General features: G+C 40.6%; 1 protein-coding gene across 3 annotated transcripts in view; it reads right to left on the reverse strand.

The window, feature by feature from the left end:
• The window catches only part of FANCL (FA complementation group L), a 70,637-nt gene that overhangs the window by 14,258 nt on the left and 35,594 nt on the right, over positions 1-20,785 (reverse strand). For 2 of the 3 annotated variants that reach the window (XM_060249532.1, XM_060249542.1), the window contains 2 exons: positions 18,914-19,010; positions 7,048-7,116 (listed from right to left, as the gene is read on the reverse strand). In XM_060249532.1, the coding sequence (XP_060105515.1) occupies positions 7,048-7,116; positions 18,914-19,010 (166 nt within the window). The remainder of the gene's footprint in view (positions 1-7,047; positions 7,117-18,913; positions 19,011-20,785) is intronic. The other variant, XM_060249551.1, reaches the window with a different exon arrangement.

Genomic DNA, 20,785 nt, shown 5'->3' on the forward strand with positions numbered 1-20,785 from the left:
AAAATCCAACATTAAAAACCCAGGCCAGCATAAAACATACTCCATAAAAAAGACCACTGATAGCGTAAACTAAGTGTTTCCAGATTAGAATTGTGTCAAAATCAATCACTAAAAAAAAAAAACCTGGGTGAAAAGAAACGTTTTGGCCAGGCACCTAAAAGTAAGTAAGACAGGGTCCATTCAAGCTTCAAAGGCATACCATAAGTGAGGTGCCACTACTGAAAAGGCCCTGTCTCTGGTTGCCAGCTGCCTCACTTCTGTAGGAAGAGGAAGAGAGCAGGGCTTGTGAGGCAGGCTAGACAGTATGGGAGGAGGGAGTCCTTCAGTACCCTGGCCCCAAGCCTTTTAAGCCTTTAATGGTATGAACCAGCACTTTGAGCATAAAGGGAGTGTTTAAAGGGAACGAGTGTATGCAGATCTTTTAGGACTGTCACATCTAGCCCCTTCCTTTTTACTAACATTATACAGAAGGTTGAAATGATCATAAAACAGGTTTTATATAGTGGACTTCCTATGCTTTTTACCATTTCTCTTGTTTCTTTCGGAGTCTATTGCAAATTGTTTGGGACAGGTTGCTTGCACCAGCAACATGCATCTGGAAGTTTCAAACAGTATCTGTGAATTCAAATCCACTGATTTTAGGTTCTTCCATGATCTGCAGTCTCCTCTTTCGGTTCCTGACTGAGAAGAAAAATCTCTACGTACAACTTAACAGAGAACTAAAATTCTTTTCAACTAAATAATGGGTGGGAAAGACTTGCTAGGCTAGGCAATATCCACTACATTGATTGGAGGATTAAGACAAAAACACGAGAAAAATGCACTGCAGCAAACAGGTTCCGACACAGCAGGGGTATGGATTGGATGACCTGCTAGGTCTCTTCTATTAGTAATTTATGATTCTTTCAGATTTGCTTGGAAAATGGTTTCCATTTGTCATTTACTGAAGCTGAACCCTTCTTCTACACCCCTCCCAACCCTCATATCTACCAGCAAAACAGTGTTGAATCTGAAATCTTTAAAAAGCTCCCCTTGTCAACTATCCAAGCCTTTGTATGTGTTATTGATTCAATATTCTACAATCCCATTGCAGGCTTAGAAACAGAAGCTAGAAATACACCCAGCTTATTCTGAAGATCCAGCATAGCATATTTTACTGAAAATATTTTAACTAAAATTTCATAGGGAAAGACAAGGTTTTAAAATGAGGGACCCTGAATAATTATATGCAATGACTATTTTTTTTCTCTTTCAAAAACTGAGCAGATAGCAAATGTATCTGGCTAATTAAAAAAATAAAGCATGCAACCGAAGCAAGTAAATGTTCTAGCACTTGTCATTGGGAAGCTCTCCATTTATTTGGCACATGGAACAATGGCAGCAGCCTTGCCCTTGGTGCTGATTTCTTACTATTCTAAAATGTCTCCTCTGAGCCAGAATACATTGGCTGTTACTGATCATGCTGTGAGACACCTGCACTGGCTACTAGGCTTGTCATGACGCACAAAACCCTACCATCTTCAGCTTGACATTGTGCACGTTATAATTATTCATCCAAATGAATATGTCAGAGCAGCAGCAGCAGACCTCTCATCAGAGCACAAGAAAAATACATCAAAACATTATCAACCCAGCAGGAAGACAGGGACCATAAGGAAAATTACCCATTTTTAATACAGATGCCATAAAGCCACGTCTATTATTATATAAAGAGGGGGGGGACCCATCAAGCCTAAAGTCCAAAAGTACTAGAAGAACATGAAACAGGGAACAGCTGTTAGGGAAAAAAATCAATTATGGTACCTGAAATCTATTTACATTCTCTTTAACAAGAGTGTGCTGGTATTCTAACAGTGACATTAGCACTGTTTGAGTTCAGGGTCTTGTCAATGTTTTCATTAAGGTGACCTACAAATGTTGGAATTAAATGCCTACCAAGGATTAGAACATGCATGCTGAATACCCAAAACATCCAGACCAAGAGACAATCACACCATATATTCTTGCCATGCATCCATATCCACACTACACAATATAGATACATCCTTTTCAAAACATGGCCTACACAGTGTCAAGTGATTCTCCCTTTACCATTTGTACTTAGATACCAAAGTACAAAATGTGTGTGCATCCCATCAAGTGTGAAGGGTGTGTACCTGCAGAATTAGCTGCACTTGTCTTTAAAAAACAAACCCTCAGCTGTGGCAGCAAGCCAAATACTTGACATATGTTTGTATTTTGCACTTCAGCAAGCTTGCCAGAGTCAGAGATTTAAAATTTCCAGAAATTTCAAAGCCATGGGGGAGGGGGATTTGTTGTTTTTCCCAGTTTTTTTTCCCCCAGGAAAAATGGAAATTTGAGGAAAAATGTAAATACATGCAATGCATACTGTCCAATCAAAACTAAACTAATTTTAGTACTTTAACATAAAATGCATAATTTATAACTTACTTAGCATATAACATTGCAATATTTGACATGCATGGAATTTACAAGTTATAAATGTGTTAGTTTTATACAAGCAAAACTGCAAATACACCCACCCAATACTTGACAGAAAATTGCAAGCTGATGCACCCTATCTGGTTAGAGAGAATTAAGTTCTCAATGAAACTTTCAGCTTTCCTCTGAGGCTTTAGTCCAATTTCTGCCCTACCTCCTTCTGACCTCCCCCCGCCCTGCAAGGTAGGGCAATAAGTCCAGTCTGTAGGTATATGTGTCAAAGCAGTTTGAAGAAGAAGAAGGGTCAATCAAGTCAAGTAAAAAGGACAACAAGAGGCAAACAACAGTTGAGAAGCAATAAAAGCCCTGCATGCTCCCCTCATGAAGGTGAGACATCTTTTTAGGTACAGAAATGCATCATGGATTTAAGAGCCATATATGTTTACAGCATGTTCGCCTTGTATTTATTTACTTGATTTCTAGCCTTCCCTCCCTTGCACAGCAAGCTCAGGGCGGGTTACAACAACACGTATAAAAACAATAATTTAAATATTAGTTAGGCATAATATAATCATTAAAACATATATAAAATGACAATACTGACATCACATGGTCATCTGTATTTCAACTAGCACTAATCTCAGAAGGTTCTGCATATGTGTGACCGCAGGCAGTAAAAAACTGGGCAAGTGGGTGGACAAGGAGAGCATACCAATGAAGCAGAGCAAGGGAGGCCAATTCAGATGGTCTACCACCTTTAAAAGCATTTCAGCCGTTCTAAAAGAGAAAATATGTCATAGTTTTTCACTAATTCTTCTCCAAATCTCCAGTTTTCCCATCAGAAATTTTTAAAAGGGTCTTTTAAAAAGAATTCTGAATGTTTCTGTTTTTTCTGGGACTTCACATCTCTAAGCCAGTGGTACCTGGAAACCTCCTGCTATTACAGCTCATCTCCAGAGGACCAAGATAAGTTCCAGTGAAGAAAATGGTTACTTTGGAGGGTGGAGTTATGGCATTGTACCCTGCAAATTCTCTCCTCTCCCCAAACATCATGTTCCACCCAACAAATCTCCAGGTATTTTCAAACCCAGAGCTGGCAACCCTATTCCATCAGCGACAGAGTATGATTTTTGCAATTTTTACAGGTATGCTGACTGTATACAATATCTTTGGCTAGAGCTTCACTAGGCCAATACAAAAGTGTTTATGATGGGTCATAACAGCTACACTGCTATATAAGGACTATTACCTTTAATGAAATTATCACTAATAAATACTGCAAAATAGATGTTTAGGATAAAGGGATAAGTCCAGCCATTCTCCTTAACACAGTATACAAAACTACTACATTTGTAAATTGTTGTATATGTGAAGGCTGGCATTTGAACATCAGCTACTCACAAGCAGAAATCTAGAAGAGACTATGACCATAACCTTTACCTTGTCAAGTAACACATTTATTCATCACTTTTTTGTTACCTGGTAGGTGCTCTCAAGAGATTAATATTAAAACCACTAAACTTCAGCAGCAGCCTACCATTCTGCTGAGGTGGGGGTGGGGGTGGGGGGGGACATCAGCTTCTTCCATCAGCCTGCCTAGTCTACTGTCACCTGGCCTTCCATTGCTGTTTAAGGGTCAGCCATCCTACAGAAGGGAAGGAGAGAGACCAAAATCCTTTGCACTGAATAACAGCTGAAGCAACAGCTGTATACTGTTACTATTCCATTAGATCATAAAAGAAGAGAGATAGGATAAAAAAGCCCTAGACTTCACAGCTACACACTGCCATGGTTTTTATAAACTGAGATTATGGATATGAAAATTAAATATATAAATAAAGGAGAATTCTACTAAGGATATTTGTGGTGTCCTTTCCTTAATAAAATCAGTAACACTTTTCCTAAGTGTCAAGCTTAGTTATACAATAAGTTGCCCAAGTCCTATATTCTGACGCAACAGAAACATGAACTAGCATTAGTTTCATGTTACATAAAGCAGTATGTGCAAGTGGATTATAATGCTCTGGGGAGGGAAGGGGAATAATACCTCAGAAAGTTACTGTTCTGCAGACTACAATAAGAAAGGGCTGTAAGGTTGGAAATGTGAAGCAGTATGGGGGTTTTGAGAATTGTATAGGGGGCATGTTTGTAGAAAGAGCACATCTTTTGCTTTCAGAAGCCCATCTATTACCAGGTTCAATTCAAGGTATTTATTGGCCATCACATAAAAAGCCTTTAATGGCCTTGGACCCTCATTATCTGAAGCACCCCTTCTCCTCCTATAACCCTCCATGACAGCTTCACTCATCTGATCAGAGCCTCCTACAGGTGCCACTCTACAAATGGGCAAGATCAAAAACTGCCCATATAACTGCATCCTCTGTTATGGGCCCTGCCTTACAGAATAGCCTTCCTTATGAGGTCAAGAAGACTCCCCCTCTCCTGGCACTCCACAAACTATGCAAAGCTAGTTTATTCAGGAAGGTGTTATTACAAAGGAAATAAGGGGTATGTGGTTGAGGAAGTTACTTTAAAAACGAAAAGAGATAGTACATACTACTAGGTATAATGCATACTATTCTATGTAATTGCTGCATAATTTAACATGTCATGTTAATACATATGTTGTTTCAGGTTTCTGCAGTTCTAATCTTATTACATTGCTTATTGGATGTCTCATCTTGTTAATTCCATTGACTTACATTGTGTAACCCATCTTCAGTCTTAGGGAGAAAAGTGGACTATAAATAAATAACTATAAATAACATAAAATAAAAATAATTAAAATAATAGAATAGGGTCAACCACTGGCAGCTCCAGTTGACTAAAGCATGCTTTAAAATGAAACCAGGGCTTTGGACTCTGGAAAGCTGCTTCCAAGACAGGAGGTTGTATAAGAAGCAGTTCAAATTAACCACCACTGCCTCCCAAATATTGACATATCCATGTATCCATCACTATTGCCTCCTTTTATTAAACACATGGATTTCAAACTCTGTGAAATCTCAGCACAAGAGTTGAGAAATTGGGAGGGGGGTTGAATATGGATGCCAGTTTTTGCCCATGTGTAATTTATCTGCAGATCTTTTGATTAGCATTAACAAAAGAACATGTTGGTCTCACCTTTGTCAAGTGCCTTAATATACCATATGCAGGTCTAGCTTGCTAATGCTATTTCCGAATTCTGATGGTGCAATATTATGTTTTCAGTATAAGATTTTTTTTTCAAAATTAAGTATTTTGCATTCTTGCCAGAGGGGGGCATTTTCTTTCCATGAACAGCACAAACTATTAATTCTGTAGAGGTAATTTATGGCATTTGAATATCTATCTGACGGGATGAAAAGATTCCTAGAAAGGATGCATTCTGCCAGGTTAGAATATGGTATTTACAGCTTGTCAGAAATACTAGCTTTTTCCTATGTAAAAATATTTCCATATGAAAATCTTTTTTCGTGAACAGAAATTCAAAGATTCTTAACCACATTCATAAAATTCATCTTAGGCCTTTGCTCAGGATTTCCTATTTTTAACATAAATCACTGGGTTGCACTTGAGGAACCCAGTTTGATCAAGAAACAGAGTGGATCGATGATCCTCACTATTTATTTTAAACAGAAATGGAAAACTGTGAGAATGCCAATTATTTAAATTAGCTGCTTCAGTTCCAACTTGAAGACGCTTTCTGGTACTATTACAATGATAACACTATTCCACTTCTCCCTACCATAAATACGGTTCCTTCCAATTAGTCTGAACTTTTCCCTGCTGAAATAACTTATTACATTTAGGTGGTGTTACAAAATTACTTATAGCTTCCACATATAACAAAATGTGCTCAAGGAAGTTAAAATCCCTTGGCTGGATCCTTCTAGTGCATTCTGCTGATGTATCTGGCTGGCACAAAGGCCCCTCTGCAGTCAGGAAGCCTATTTCATCAGCAGAAGGGGAAGAATAACATTCATGCCAGCAGAATGGATTGATAAGATCTGGCCCATACCTTTAAAGGAAGCTATTATTACCTTCTGCTTCTTTGCAAATACTTTTCCAGTTGACCCAAGATTAAGCATATAATCTTTTTTTCACAATGTAAAGCTCTGAGAGAGTAATCCTGCTCAGCAAAACCTAAGGAAGTTTTTATTCTACTGATTTCATTTGTATCTGAATTAAGGTCAGACTGGTTAAAACAGGACACAAGAAACGGGTTACTTGAATGTCCACCCCTCTGTTTTACATTGCAAAAACTGTTTAAATTCACACAAGCCACTTGCACTTAGGCTCAGTAGAATTTTTTTTCTTCAGTGAAGAGCCAACACCTTCCTCCCCTCTCACAGTACCAAAACTTTTGAATTCCCTTCACTTTCGAAAGCAGTTTGCTATGAGGCAGGGAACAAGTAATAGGAAATATTACTTTGGAAGTGAACAAGTGAATCTTTGAGCTAATTCCATAGTTCTTTGGATCCTAGTCTATTAATACTAAATTAGAGATTCAGTCAATTATCCTTTTTTTCTCACAGAATGAAAAGGAAAATAAGCTCATACATTTTTCTATATTTTGTTACATAAACTTTGTATTACACAAAGATGCTTTCAAAAGGTATGTACCTGTGCATCGACTGAAACACTGAACTGAACTGGCAAGTCCACAAGACAATCTGGAGGTTCTGTGGGAAACTGTAAGGGGAGAAGAGAAAAATTACTAAATCATTTTTACTTATAATTTTTGTCAAATATACATAACCAAAAATAGGTTAAATAAATCCAAATTAGAAGGGGGGGGGGGGGTGGATAAATACAGTTTGAACCAATCAGTTTATCTTAGGATGTCAAACAATTACATTAGTTCCCCACAGTGAAACACAGAGTTGACAATTCTACCTTTAACTCTTTCCCTGTGTGCAGGTATATGCATGTTATCAAATTTCAAACACAGAAGGATATTGTCTTAGTCAGGAACATCTGTAGGACACTTGCCAGCTCTGACCCCAAATTATATATAATCTGTATAAAACTATCACCACAGCCAGTCTTCCAGTGCTATTGAAATGTACATAGCTATTATTGTTGCCGTATACATTTCTTCAAAGCTAGGGTAAGGAAACCAATGATGGTAAAGTGAATATCTTAAGAGTGAGATTTCCATTGATTTCAATCATTAAAAGACCTCCCTTTATGCACATCCAAGACCCACTGATAAAAACAGGATGTATGTAACTGAACACAACCTAGAACATAAGATATGGAGGATAGATAAACAGGAGCATAGAGGAAAATACTACTACCTTTCTCCTAATCCACTTTAATGAAACTTGTGATTAAGAAACAGCACATGAATATTTGAGGTGTTAGGCAGAAGTAAGGTTAAATATAAATACAATTTAAACCTTTCTAAATGAATCCACCCAACATTAATCCTGAATACCTGCCACCTATTACTCTGAATGTATTATCTTTCCTACTTTGTTTTCTAATGCTATGGACCCTGCTAAACTTAATTCAGTAGTAGACCACGTCCAATTGGCTTTTATGGTAATGAAGTTTAGCTTCTCTTATAACTTTATATCCGCTTCTGGTAATCTCTCCTTGATTCTCACACCTGCTCTTCACCTATGTTACACTTAAATTTATTTTATTTCTCTGGCTACTTGGTATTCAAATTTACACTTATATTTTATTACAGCTACCATGGTTTATGTTCCCTGCTATACTTCCAGTTTTTAAAGGAAACTTTTATGGCTTGCAAAAGCTCTTACGCTTTGCCATTTTATCATGCTCTTTTCAGTCAGTTACACTAATGACTTTCAAACAAGTTATAAAGTGAAGAGAGGGAGGGGTTAGGGCAATTCAGCTGAAGCAGATGAGCACTACCACCACCAAAAATCCTCGCCAGCCACAAAGTCTTGGTTAGAACATCCCTGTGCATATAAACTTCTTGAATGTGAAAGAAATAAAGTTTGGGTTAGGTGTAGAGATACAGATGACTGGGGGCAAGGATTCAGGAGAAAAAGGTGCTTTTCCCCATTAGCTCTCCCCCAAGGGAAAAAAAATATTTTATAACTTAGGAGGAGTGAAATGCTTCTTTATATTTTAAATAGTATTTTTGTGTTTGTGTGTACTTATGTGCTTGCACACTTGGAAGTCATGGTGACTTCTGGCGACCCTAGTGGGGCTAGGAAATTTTTCAGAGAGGTGGCTTTGTATTGCCTGCCTCTGGATCCCAGCCATGGTATTTCTTGAAGGTCTTCCCTTCCAAGTACTTGTCAGATCTGGCCCTGCTTAGCTTCCAAGATCTGGCGAGATCAGGTTTGCCTGGGCTATCCATATCAGGGCAAGAGTGAGTGAAATGTTTCTTAGGGCAAGGGTTTTCTCACTCAAAAAAGTGAAAAAGGGGAAAAGTAGGGGAAATGAAGGAATGCTGAAATAATTATTCCACCTCTTTTTGGAATGAGAGAAATAAAACAAGTTTTACTCAAGAAGAGTAGCCATTTTAGTCTGTCTGTAGAAGTAGAAAAGAGCAAGAGTCCAGCAGCATCTTAAAGACTAACAAAATTTGTGGAAGGTTATGAGCTTTTGTTGAGTCACTGCTCACTTCTTCAGGCTTGTGCTTTTTTCTGCTGCTACAGACAGTCTAATGCAGCTACCCATCTTGATCTGTCTCCATGGAAGGCACCACATTTAGCCGTATAAAATGGAAATCCATCAGCCTTGTGAAAAAATTTGCACAGATACAATCATAATTTTTCTTACCAAATGCAAAAGACTTAACATTATATCAAAGGTTTTACTTAGAATGTGTAGTATGAATGTGTTTATATAAGACCATCTACAGACTCATTTGTTACAAGGGCTGGATCTAATATAAATGGGACTTTGTGGGGCTGGGCCATGCATGTTATAAAATGCAATGCCAGGTAGTGGAGATATAAACTTTATAAAGGACACAAACACAATTAAAGGTATTTTTTAAACTTAAAATGCAAATATGCTTAAGGCTCTTGCAATTTTTTTTTAAATGGAAAGGGGGGTATAGTGGGATTTGGCAATGCAAAATAAACATCAAGAAAAAGCACAAGGATCACAGCAGTAACTAAAAATATAAAATGTTCTGAGCCTAGGAAAACATGAAGTGGCTAGGCACTGTAAGCTTCTCCCCTCACCCCACCCCCATCTACTCAGATTGGCAACAGCTCTCCAGTGTAATATCCCTTTGGCTGTGGGTTCCCAGGTTAGAGTACTCACTAGGCACCGGTTCTCAGGTCTATTCAGCAGACACAAGCTGGCTCAAAGCATCAAGCCTTTATTTCCAAAGAAACAACTCCAACAAGCAACATCTTCAATTGGCCATACAAATGCTGGAAAGTGAAATGAGCTCCACTCCATTGAAATACATTGCAGCACAGACAAAGTTGCAAGGAAAATGCGGAATGGATTTTCCATTAAGGTCTCTGTGCCCAGATAGATTGCTCCAGAGTAGTTGCCCTCATAAGCAACTATGCATAAAGCAATCGATTCCACATTTTCTTTGCAGCTTTGCAAGCCCAGAAGAGTTTTCTGCTGAAAAGCCAAGGCAGAAGGCGCTGGAAACTATAGCAGCCTAATTCAAAGGACGAGGACAGGAAGTGTGTGAGGGAGAAAAGATTAAAGCCCTGGGCAGATCAACTGTGTCCCGCAGGTCGCACTTTCAACACCCCTGATCTACAACATTAGATAATGACAGTTTCTATAAATACTTAATTGTATACAACATTTTAAGCACAACTTGTTTAAATGTGAATAGTTTTGACATGCTGTGATGCATTTAATGATCCTACAATGAAGAATTGAGCAATTTCAATATTACAAAAATTAACTTAGTATTCATATGCTGGTAAGCCCCAGGTATTGTAACTCTTTGAGTGTTTCATGTCCAAATACTATAATTTCTTGCTTACTACAGAATTTTTTCCTACCTTCAACTTTTATTTTTTGCTACCACTCAGATGGCAAAAATTAAGGTATATTTGCTATGGTAGCACAGAGTGCAGAAGTCTAAAATTCTATTGGGTATGCTACAAATTTTTCTTACAGAAAATGAAGGTATTTATGAATTCCATAAATGTACCGATATGCTGAAAAGTCAGCATTTAAACTGAACAAATCAATTAATGATTGTCAAGTTCTGTGTAGTTCTCATTAACTCCATCTCTTTGATATAATTCAAATAAGGCTTTTATTAATTGAGCTTCATGTTCACAATCAAGACACTCTTTGTTAAAACTGACCTCTCAGGGCTATGCAATACATTTATACCTTGCTAAAACCATTACCCTCATAAGCAACTATGCATGAAGCAAGTGCAGGAAGAAAATTCAAAGGTATTCCCAGACAGGAGCCCGCCCCCCCCCCCCGCCACACACACCAGTTTATGTTTGTGTGTAGGAGAATCAAAAGTGAGCAGCCCCTGTGTCAGATAGAAAAAGAATGTGCAGGGAGAGGCTGAAAGTGAAATTTCCTCTGCTTCCTCTGCTAGGATAGGGCAGCCTTTAAGTTGGCTGTTCAGACTGACCCTACTTTGGAAATGTGCCATGAACAATTTAAGGCATCTGCCCCTTCAGAACAACTGCCATGGGAGTAGGGTTCCCTATACAAACAGTATTGGCCTAAGGGTTCTGTTGCTGGGACTGGCCTTCGGAAACAGTTGGTGGTTCCTGCAGCTTATAGGGCCAAGGTGCTACAATCGGCACATTTGAGTGGCTTGGGAGGTCACGTTGGAGTAAAAAAAGACCTTGGAAAAGATCTCCCAGCATTTTTATTGGGGTGCCACAGTATATGTGTGTGTGTGTATGTGTGTGTATATATTGGCCACTGTGTGACACAGAGTGTTGGACTGGATGGGCCACTGGCCTGATCCAACATGGCTTCTCTTATGTTCTTATGAATTGCTCAGTCTGTTCAAAAATTTGTGCAGGCTTGTGAAGCTTGCCAGAGGGTGGGGCTTGATCAGGATTCTCTGCCTACCCCCTTGCAGAGTGTGCCTATGAAGGCTGAAGTTTTGCCAAAGGGTGAAACTTTGTTTGCACCTGGGATCTGCTTGAAGCCTAGCTGAATATTGGCAGTGTCTGGAAAGAAAAATCTCATTGCTGAGGTACTATCTAGGGTTTACCAGTTGGAAGAGTAACTGTTGTGGTGTGTTTAATTCTGAATATTTGAGTGTATAACTACTTGTAATTTGAAGCAATTGTATTTTAAAACTTTGTATTTTATTTTTATGATGATTTTGTTATGTATTAAAGGTAGGGTATTGCTTGTATTATGTAGGGCATCCTCTCTCCAGTTGTATAATGAAATTTGGGATTTGTACCCCTCAAATTTCATTTAAGGGGAAGGATGTAGTGACTGGGGTCACTTATTCTGAAATTTTAGTTTGCAAATTTAGAGCTTGGGGTTAGTGCTTGCAGCAGCCTAGCCCTCAGCTGGAATCACTTAGGCTGTTGGTAGATCATTTGGATTCTCCTTAATGATCCCTGGCAAAAAAGAGATCTGCCTACCAAGCACATCTTGCTCAGCCCTCCTGTCCTGGGAAAAAAGCAACCTTTCGCGCTGCATGTAGCAACCTCCAGCGCAAGCTTCGAGACATTCAGAACGAGTGGTGGACCAAGCTTGCAGAGAGAACCCAGCTGTGTGCAGACACTGGTGATTTAAGAGGGTTCTACGAAGCCCTGAAGGCAGTATATGGTCCATCATATCAGGCTCAGAGTCCCTTGCATAGTGCAGACGGCCAAGTGCTCCTCACAGACAAGGCATCCATACTGAACCGGTGGTCGGAGTATTTTCAGGTTCTCTTCAGTGCCAACCGCGTAGTTCAAGATTCAGCAATCCACCTCACCCCACTTCAACCGGTGAAAACAGAGTTGGATGAGATCCCCACCCTAGAAGAGACTGTTAAAGCCATCAAGCAACTGAAAAGTGGCAAGGCAGCAGGAGTTGATGGAATTCCACCAGAGATCTGGAAGCATGGGGGCACAGTACTACATAGCTCACTTCACAAAGTACTTGTCACCTGCTGGGAACAAGGCAAATTACCACAGGACTTTCGCGATGCAATCATCATCACCCTATACAAGAACAAAGGGGAAAAGTCAGACTGCTCCAACTACCGGGGGATAACCCTGCTCTCCATCGCAGGCAAAATCCTTGCCAGAATACTCCTGAACAGACTGGTGCCCACCATTGCAGAAGAACTCCTCCCAGAGAGCCAGTGCGGCTTCAGAGCTAACAGGAGCACCACCGACATGGTATTTGTTCTCAGGCAGCTCCAAGAGAAATGCAGGGAACAGAACAAGGGTCTGTATGTGACTTTTGTCGACCTTACCAAAGCTTTCGATACCGTTAGCAGGAAAGGCCTGTGGCAAATCTTGGAACGTTTAGGATGTCCCCCAAGGTTCCTCAGCATGATCATCCAGCTACACGAAGACCAGCGAGGCCAAGTCAGACACTGCAACGACCTCTCGGAGCCCTTCCCAATAGGCACAGGTGTAAAGCAAGGCTGCGTTCTCGCGCCAACTCTCTTTACGATCTTCTTTAGCATGATGCTTCAAAGAGCCGCAGTAGATCTAGATGAGGACGATGGTGTCTACATCCGCTATCGCACCGATGGCAGCCTGTTCAACCTGAGGCGACTAAAGGCCCACTCCAAGACAATGGAAAAACTCATCCGAGAGCTACTGTTTGCTGATGATGCTGCACTCGTCTCCCACTCGGTATCAGCTCTGCAGCATATGACGTCCTGCTTTTCAGAGGCTGCCAAGCTATTCGGCCTAGAAGTTAGTCTGAAGAAGACAGAAGTTCTCCACCAGCCTGCACCCCAGGAAGATTATCACCCTCCCTGCATCACTGTGGGTGAATCAGTTCTGAAGACAGTCCAGCAGTTCAGCTACCTGGGGTGCATCATCTCCTCAGATGCCAAGATTGACAAGGAGATTGACAACAGGCTGGCAAAGGCAAACGGTGCATTTGGCCGACTGCACAAAAGAGTGTGGAGCAACAAGCATCTGAAAAAAGGCACAAAGATCAATGTTTACAAAGCGGTTGTGATGACAACCCTCATCTATGGCTCCGAATCGTGGGTTTTATACCGTCATCACCTGCGACTCCTTGAGCGCTTTCATCAGCGCTGCCTTCGCACCATCCTCAACATCCACTGGAGTGACTTTGTGACCAACACTGAAGTCCTCAAGCGGGCAGAGGTTACCAGCATCGAGGCACTGCTGTTGAAGACGCAGCTGCGCTGGGCAGGGCATATTTCTAGGATGGAAAACCACCGCCTTCCCAAGATTGCCCTGTATGGCGAACTCTCCACCGGCCATCGAAATAGAGGGGCACCAAAGAAGAGGTACAAGGACTCCTTGAAGAAATCCCTTAGCACCTGTCACATCAACCATCACCAGTGGTCTGACCTAGCCTCAGATCGCAAAGCATGGAGGCACACCATCCACCAGGCTGTCTCTTCCTTTGAGAACACACGCATAGCTGGTCTTGAGGACAAAAGGAGATTGAGGAAGAATCGCACTGCTACAGGACCAACCCTAAATCAGACTTTTCCCTGCAGCCGCTGTGGCCGGACCTGCCTGTCCCACATTGGTCTTGTCAGCCACCAGCGAGCCTGCAGCAAACGTGGACTATTGCACCCTTCTTAAATCTTCGTTCGCGAAGCCAAGCCGAGAGAGAGAGAGAATGATCCCTGCAAACCAGATCATTTCCATCTAGGTAATTGCATGTGTCAAACTTGTGATTAGATAGGGGAGGCAGATGAATCTAATCATTGCCTATGGTTCCCATAAGGGTAAAAGAGGAGAAATTCCTCTCATAATTTTGGGGCTTAGCCTAAGGGTTAGGCTGTTGGTGAAGTTTAGGCTTATCTTCAGAAATTACTGTTATTTTGTTGGGGACCTTGAATTTGTGCTGGCTGGTTTGGAATGCTGTTATGCCTTAGGGCTAATATAAGCTGGCCTACCTTCTGGACTGTATTTTAAACTGTACTGACGATTGGTGGAATCACCAAGGTAAAAGTTATTGCACCTTAATAAATCCTGAGAAAGACCTCTGGGAATTGGTCTATTTGTTGGGGCTGCAGAAGCTTTCAGTTGCCTTGGAACCTATCTGTATAGAGTCTAATTTTGGGACTTTAAACCTAGGCAAAGGAGACTGCATATGGATGTAATATCTTAGGAGAAGCAGAGTTGGCTGGTGGTCTGCTTCTTATAAAGAGAACCAGCCTGGTTCTCTTAATATCAATTAAGTTGCCTCGCCTGTCAGGACCCCCAAGCCAGCCTCCTGCCAGGAAGCCAGGGGAGACCTGGAAGATAATGGCAGGCAGGGCACTACAGGCATGACCTCCAAAAACTGTATAGTTTGTATTTGCTGAACTAGGCTATCATACAATGGAAAGCTTTAAGTTCTCAAAAACCAGAGTAGTCAGGACATCAAAATGTTCTAAAGCATCATACTATGACCAACCATGACAGTAGGAGATATAATTCTTTGAATTTTACTCTTCTGGCTACAATCTCCAGGGTACTGTTATCCAGGGAAAGAGGGGGAAGGTGCATGCCCATTCGCACATGTGCATTTTCCCCATAACAAAATGAGGAAAAAATAGTTTGTCAAAAGTTTAACTTTTTTATTAATTACAAATAGATTCAAGGCAAGACAGAAAGGAAAACTGAAAGGTAGCTGGCAATCAATGTACTTGTCAAGTCAAAATAAAACACTTCAAATATCTACTATGGCAAGTCCTAATCAAACAGTTACTAAAATATTTGATAATTAAGATTACCAATTTATGTCTCTTTCATGGCTAGTCCATGAGAGAGTTATGTGGACGTGTGAATGTCTCTGAAGAACTTGGGAAGAAGGAATTGATGAGAGGCAAAAAGAAAATGTGATGAGGAAGCTTGGAGATCTGAGTAGGATAGTTACGCTGGAGACATTGAAAAATGGGGGTGTAGTGGCAGAACTCAGAATAAGGGGCCTGGAGAGGAGCTAGACAAGGGGGGAGGGTTCATGGCAGCAGCCAGGAGCCATGTCAGAGCAATGGGGAGAAAGAACATGAGGACTACAGGCCATATTGTGAGAAAAGAGATTAAGAGAAATAGATATTCATCTTTGTGGCTTCTGTATAATTCCACATGGAACACTGCATGCACAGGTCAGCCACAGAGAAGGTTTTAAGCTCTTGCAAAGCTACCTGCACCTCTAGTATGTGCTGGCATTTTCCTGCCCAAACTAGCATGTGACAGAGGGAGGGAGAGTGCTCCTCCCTCAGTCCTCTTTCCCCTGATGTGGAGAAGGACACACAGCAGAGGATCCCACAGTGGGGAAAGGAGGGAGGTATGTGTGCCTGCACGGAAGACAACTTGATAAACAACAGTTATAGGTAAAGGTAACCCTGTTTCTTCTTTGTGGCTTCTATGCCACATTTTCTCTCCTCTGAGATATCCTTGTTTTCTAGCCCTGTGTGAAGAGTTGTGAGGTATAATAACATTCTGAGACTGTGAGGTGTGATAACATTTTGATTCCTTTGTATCAATTTAATGAAATTTACAGATTGGAATTCCATTGCCTTTGATGTATCTATTAAAGTATTCCTCTCACACTAGTGGTCTCATTAAGTAGTAATCTTGTAGAAACCAAGCCATTTGCAAATACGGTTCTTCTCGTCCTAATTCCCTGTAGCTTTATTTTACCTAAAGCTAATCTGTTGTTTGGCAAGGAATTAAGAGTATTACTTTTACTGTTCAGTGTCCAAATGATGCAAGTTGTCCAGATGCAACTAGTAGTTATTAACATTAATCTGTTGTTTGGGAAGGAACTAACAGTATTTTAGCTTTGCTGTACAGTGACCAGATTATGCAAGTTGCCCAGATGTAACTAGTGGTCATCAATCAATTCTGTTTCCCAAGATTATAGTGATGAAAGGATCAATTATGTTTGTCCTTTTTAAAAATGTGCCTGGCATTTATACTTGCCATGAGAGAAAATTAATATATAAAACGTGTGCCTGATGACATGGGAATTTGATTTCCAGCAATATGTGTATTAAATACCAGAGCAGTGAAGCTTATATGTTGTATTTATTTAAGGTGGCAAGGAGATCAGCCATAGCTAGGAACATTTATATCCCACTGAAATCAATGGGGGAGATTTAAGCATGTGTCTGAAGTCCCATTGAGGTCAGCGGGTGAGCTTAACCCATGGTTACGTATCTATTTGGTTTACTGGGATTGAAATGTGCTTAACGTTGACTAGATCAGGTGTGGCCAAACTGCAGCTCGGGAGCCACCTGTGACTCACACATATTGTGACGCTCTCAAAGCCCCCACTGCCATCAGCCAGCTTGGAGAAGGCATTTCTCTTTAAATTACTTATCCAAGTCAATCCAGCCAGCAGCTTAGAGAATGCATTTCAAGTTAAAGTTGCTTTCTTTACACCTCTCCCCTCCCATCTATTTTCCTTCCTTCCTTCGATGTTTATTCTATATGGCTCTTACGTTAAACAAATCAGGCCAACCCTAGACTAGATATTTATATTTATTTACATTATAAACTACCTCCAAAAAGTTGGCTTTCTTATTTTGGAAGAATGGTTCCTACCTATACTACTGGCTACTTAAATGGTGATTAAGAAACAAATGTGTTCTCTTCCTGTTTGGCCAGGTGCAGATGTCATGCTGAAAATTTTCTAATCATAGTTAGGAAATTTGGAGGGTGCCTCAGGCTTTCATGTTACTTCCTCCTGTGGATATGTGAATTTATTCATTTATAGCCTGTCTTTCTCACTGGAGCTTAAGTTTGGATTACAAAATGTAGGAAAACATTTCATTCAGCACAAGATATCTAATGAACAATGCAATACTACTAGGATTAAGAACTGGAAAATAATGCTAACAAAAATATCCACTGAGGACTGGCATACCATGATGCTGAAAGTGCTTTCTTAATGTTCTGGCTGAAATGGTAAACCTGTGTATAGGTTCCACCACCATTTTAGAGTACAAGACAGGGTGGTCATGTCTGACTGCTCCAATCACCCCACCACCAATCACTTTATGTATATGGATGGGCTAAGTTTTATTCTGATATCAGGTTTTCAACGATGTAAGCCTTCCCTGTGAAATTCAGTGACTGAGAGCAGTTTAACACAGACAGAAAAGTTGGAAAGGAAGTTTGGGAAGTAGGCAAAGACTCCTATTTGGGCTAAAGAAAGGGGATAGATCTTCTAGTGAGAAAAGATTTCCCTACCCAGTCAAACATAGAGTTAGCTCTGAAGACTGCAGAGATACCTGGTGGACAAGGGCATCATAGATGTCAGAGTCTGCTGTACTTTTATTCATGCTTGTTCCTTAAAACCTGACACTTATTTTTATAGATATATACGTTTTTATAATAAAAGACCACAAGAATGACACAAAGCTTCAGACCCACTTTTTATTCTATAGGAGAACAATCCTATTAACAGATAGGATGGGCTAAAGGCTGGCAACCAAAGTAACTGGATAATCTGATGGGTTCCTAGATCCTGGCCTAACTAGCCTCCCCAAAAGTGACATCTGTGACACTACCTTCACCTTTCCTCGACTATAATCCAGTTTTTCTGCACACAAACTGCAAGCTGTTAGTTGTTTTAACTTGCTGAAACAATAGCAAGTTGTTTCAGGACTCAAGCAGAATCCTCTCCTCTCTGGCTGCACTACCATACTAGGAACATCCCAAAGTCACCAGGTGAACCATTGCAAGCAGAGGTCCTCCAACACCACACTTAGAACACTTCGGTAGCCTGTTGCTTCCCAATCTGATGCTATTTCAAGCCATGGAGATTCTATTCTGTACATGGGAGGGAGACTGGTGGAGAGACAGAAAAGCAGGTTCACAGTCTTGTGCAAAGTATAAGAGGGCTCTGCTTGAAGTAAACTGTATCACTACATTAATGGTATCATGAAGGGGGAGAGATGGGCTCCCAATTTACATGTAGAAGAACTATGACTGTGGCGCTACCAATCCATTTTGAGACAAGTGATTCCTGGCCCATGGAAGGGAACATGAGCGGGCCTAGTCCAATCAGAAGGATCTCCCAGCTGACAAAGCTGAATTTTGGCAGCTTGTCCTCAGTCAAACAAGTGGCAGCTTGTCCTCACTATGCACGTACTGGAGTAGAGAAACTGAATTCCCAAACCAATGCAGAAGGCTTTGAGAACAAGCAGAATCACTAATTTCCTCTAGCTGAAGTGCTTACTATTTGTGCGGCTTGGTTTCCTCACATCAAAGACCTTCACAGGTCTCCACTGTGTTGCAAAAATTTCAACTGGCAGCAAAAGTATTTAAGTACTTAAGCAGACAAACAAGTTAACATCAATTCCAACAGAGCACAACGTATTTGAGGCACAAATGTCATTAATATGTACATCATTTTACCCCAACACCGTCAAAATATTCACCTTTGGATTTAACTTCAAGGTGATCTGATGATGCCGACCACAAGAATCTTCTGCTTTTAGCTTGATGGTAGTAAAACTAGGATCTACAAACACAACCCTGGAAGCAAAGAAACAAGCTCTTTAATAATTCCCTTTGTAAATAGCTTGAAACCTCTGTTACAAATTTATTAATCAGAAATCATCCATATGACAGCCATTTCTGCTGCTGTAGATTTACTGCTGTTAATACACAAGTCTGCTGGCTTAATGCAGTCATATATCTCTGGGTTATTTACATTGTGTGTCAGGGCTCATGCTGTGGTCAGTGAGCACTACGTTTCAGTTTTTCATCACTGGAACCTTTGGCACACACAGCATGTTCCTGTCAGCCACTACTTATGTACACATTAAACTTCCTGTCAAACTATTTGATCCATTTCTGCAGTTTCTTAAGCAGAAGACTTTTTATGCTTGGTTTTTCTTTTCTTCAATGGACTTCCTTCATTGTAAAACTATACACATAGAAAATTCAGTTATTGGTTCATATATTAAGAGATAACATTATTTTGAGTTGTAGCAGCAAGCTCACCTTCAGCTTGTGAGATTTAAATGTATAGCACATCAACAGTTACACATCAAATATACAGAAAAGTCCCATGGCAAACAAGTGAAACAGTGCAAGGGCTCAGCTGTTGAGATTTCAGTATGAAATGACTTGCAGGTAATGGTCCTACATTAGAGCAATAGCCACATATGTGCTTGGCTCCAGATTTTATTCTGGTATGAATTATTCTCTTACAGGAAAAGATAATAAAGGGACTAAATATCCAATGATCTCTCTGATGCCTTAAAAGATAAGATATGAGACAATCTTTCTATAGCAGTGGTAGTTACTCTGTAGCCTGCAAAGAGCCATATTTGCAATTACCATCAACCCAAACACATACATGACTACTGCATAGCCCGTGTATGATCCCACTGAGCACATATATATAATAATATAAGATATACCTGGAATAAAACTACCACTATCCCATCGTGGCCTACTTTTTTCCTAAGAAGCTTGTATGGTGATGGTTTTACTTTCTCTTCTATGTGGCCAGTTTACTCTCTTCCTAGTAAGCTGCCCAAGTGCTGGGATGAGTATGCAGAGGCTGTGTGTGTATGTGGGGGGATTTTAATGAAGAGGACAGACTATTTCCATCCATAGCACAAGACATGCAGTTCAGTGAGGCTCACAGCTTAGCCACCCTGCAGTCCCTCTGTTTCGAAGTGAAAGCCATGTGCCAACCTGGGGAATGGTGCTCAGAAGAGCTACAAGTGATGTGTCAGAGAGCCACATGAGATATCCAGGTCACTGAGTATCACTGTTCTATCAGCTCTCTGAAATCTATATGCTTCATGCCATTTTTCACCAACTCTCACCTCATGCTGTTCCCAGGAGACCTTTGTCTTAAAGCAGCATTTCAGGGGGCATTTGGAGCTGCTGGCTGCTTCCTCAGGACTTTTTTCAGTTTTCTAATATGAGGTGAAATGGGTTTTAAGGATATTTTCAGTCAAAATGCCCATATATACTATAGAAATATGCAACATATTTTCAGGGATATGGTTTTCAGTGGGACTAATGTTATCCATAGTAAGTATGACATAGTTGTGTGCATAATACACCATTTAAGATAAGAACTAAGGTTGCCAATCCCCAGGTGGGGGCAGGGGATCCCCCAGTTTAGAGGTCCTCCCCCCACTTCAAAGTTGTCAGAAAGTGGGGGGGGGAGTAGGAAATGACTTCAAAGGTATGCGGTCCCCTTAATGTGATGGCCAGAACTCCCTTTGGGGTTCAATTATGCTTGTCACAACCTTGCTCCTGGCTCCACCCCCAATGTGTCCTGGCTC

Source organism: Heteronotia binoei, chromosome 1, assembly GCF_032191835.1.
Source record: "Heteronotia binoei isolate CCM8104 ecotype False Entrance Well chromosome 1, APGP_CSIRO_Hbin_v1, whole genome shotgun sequence".
NCBI lineage: Eukaryota > Metazoa > Chordata > Lepidosauria > Squamata > Gekkonidae > Heteronotia > Heteronotia binoei.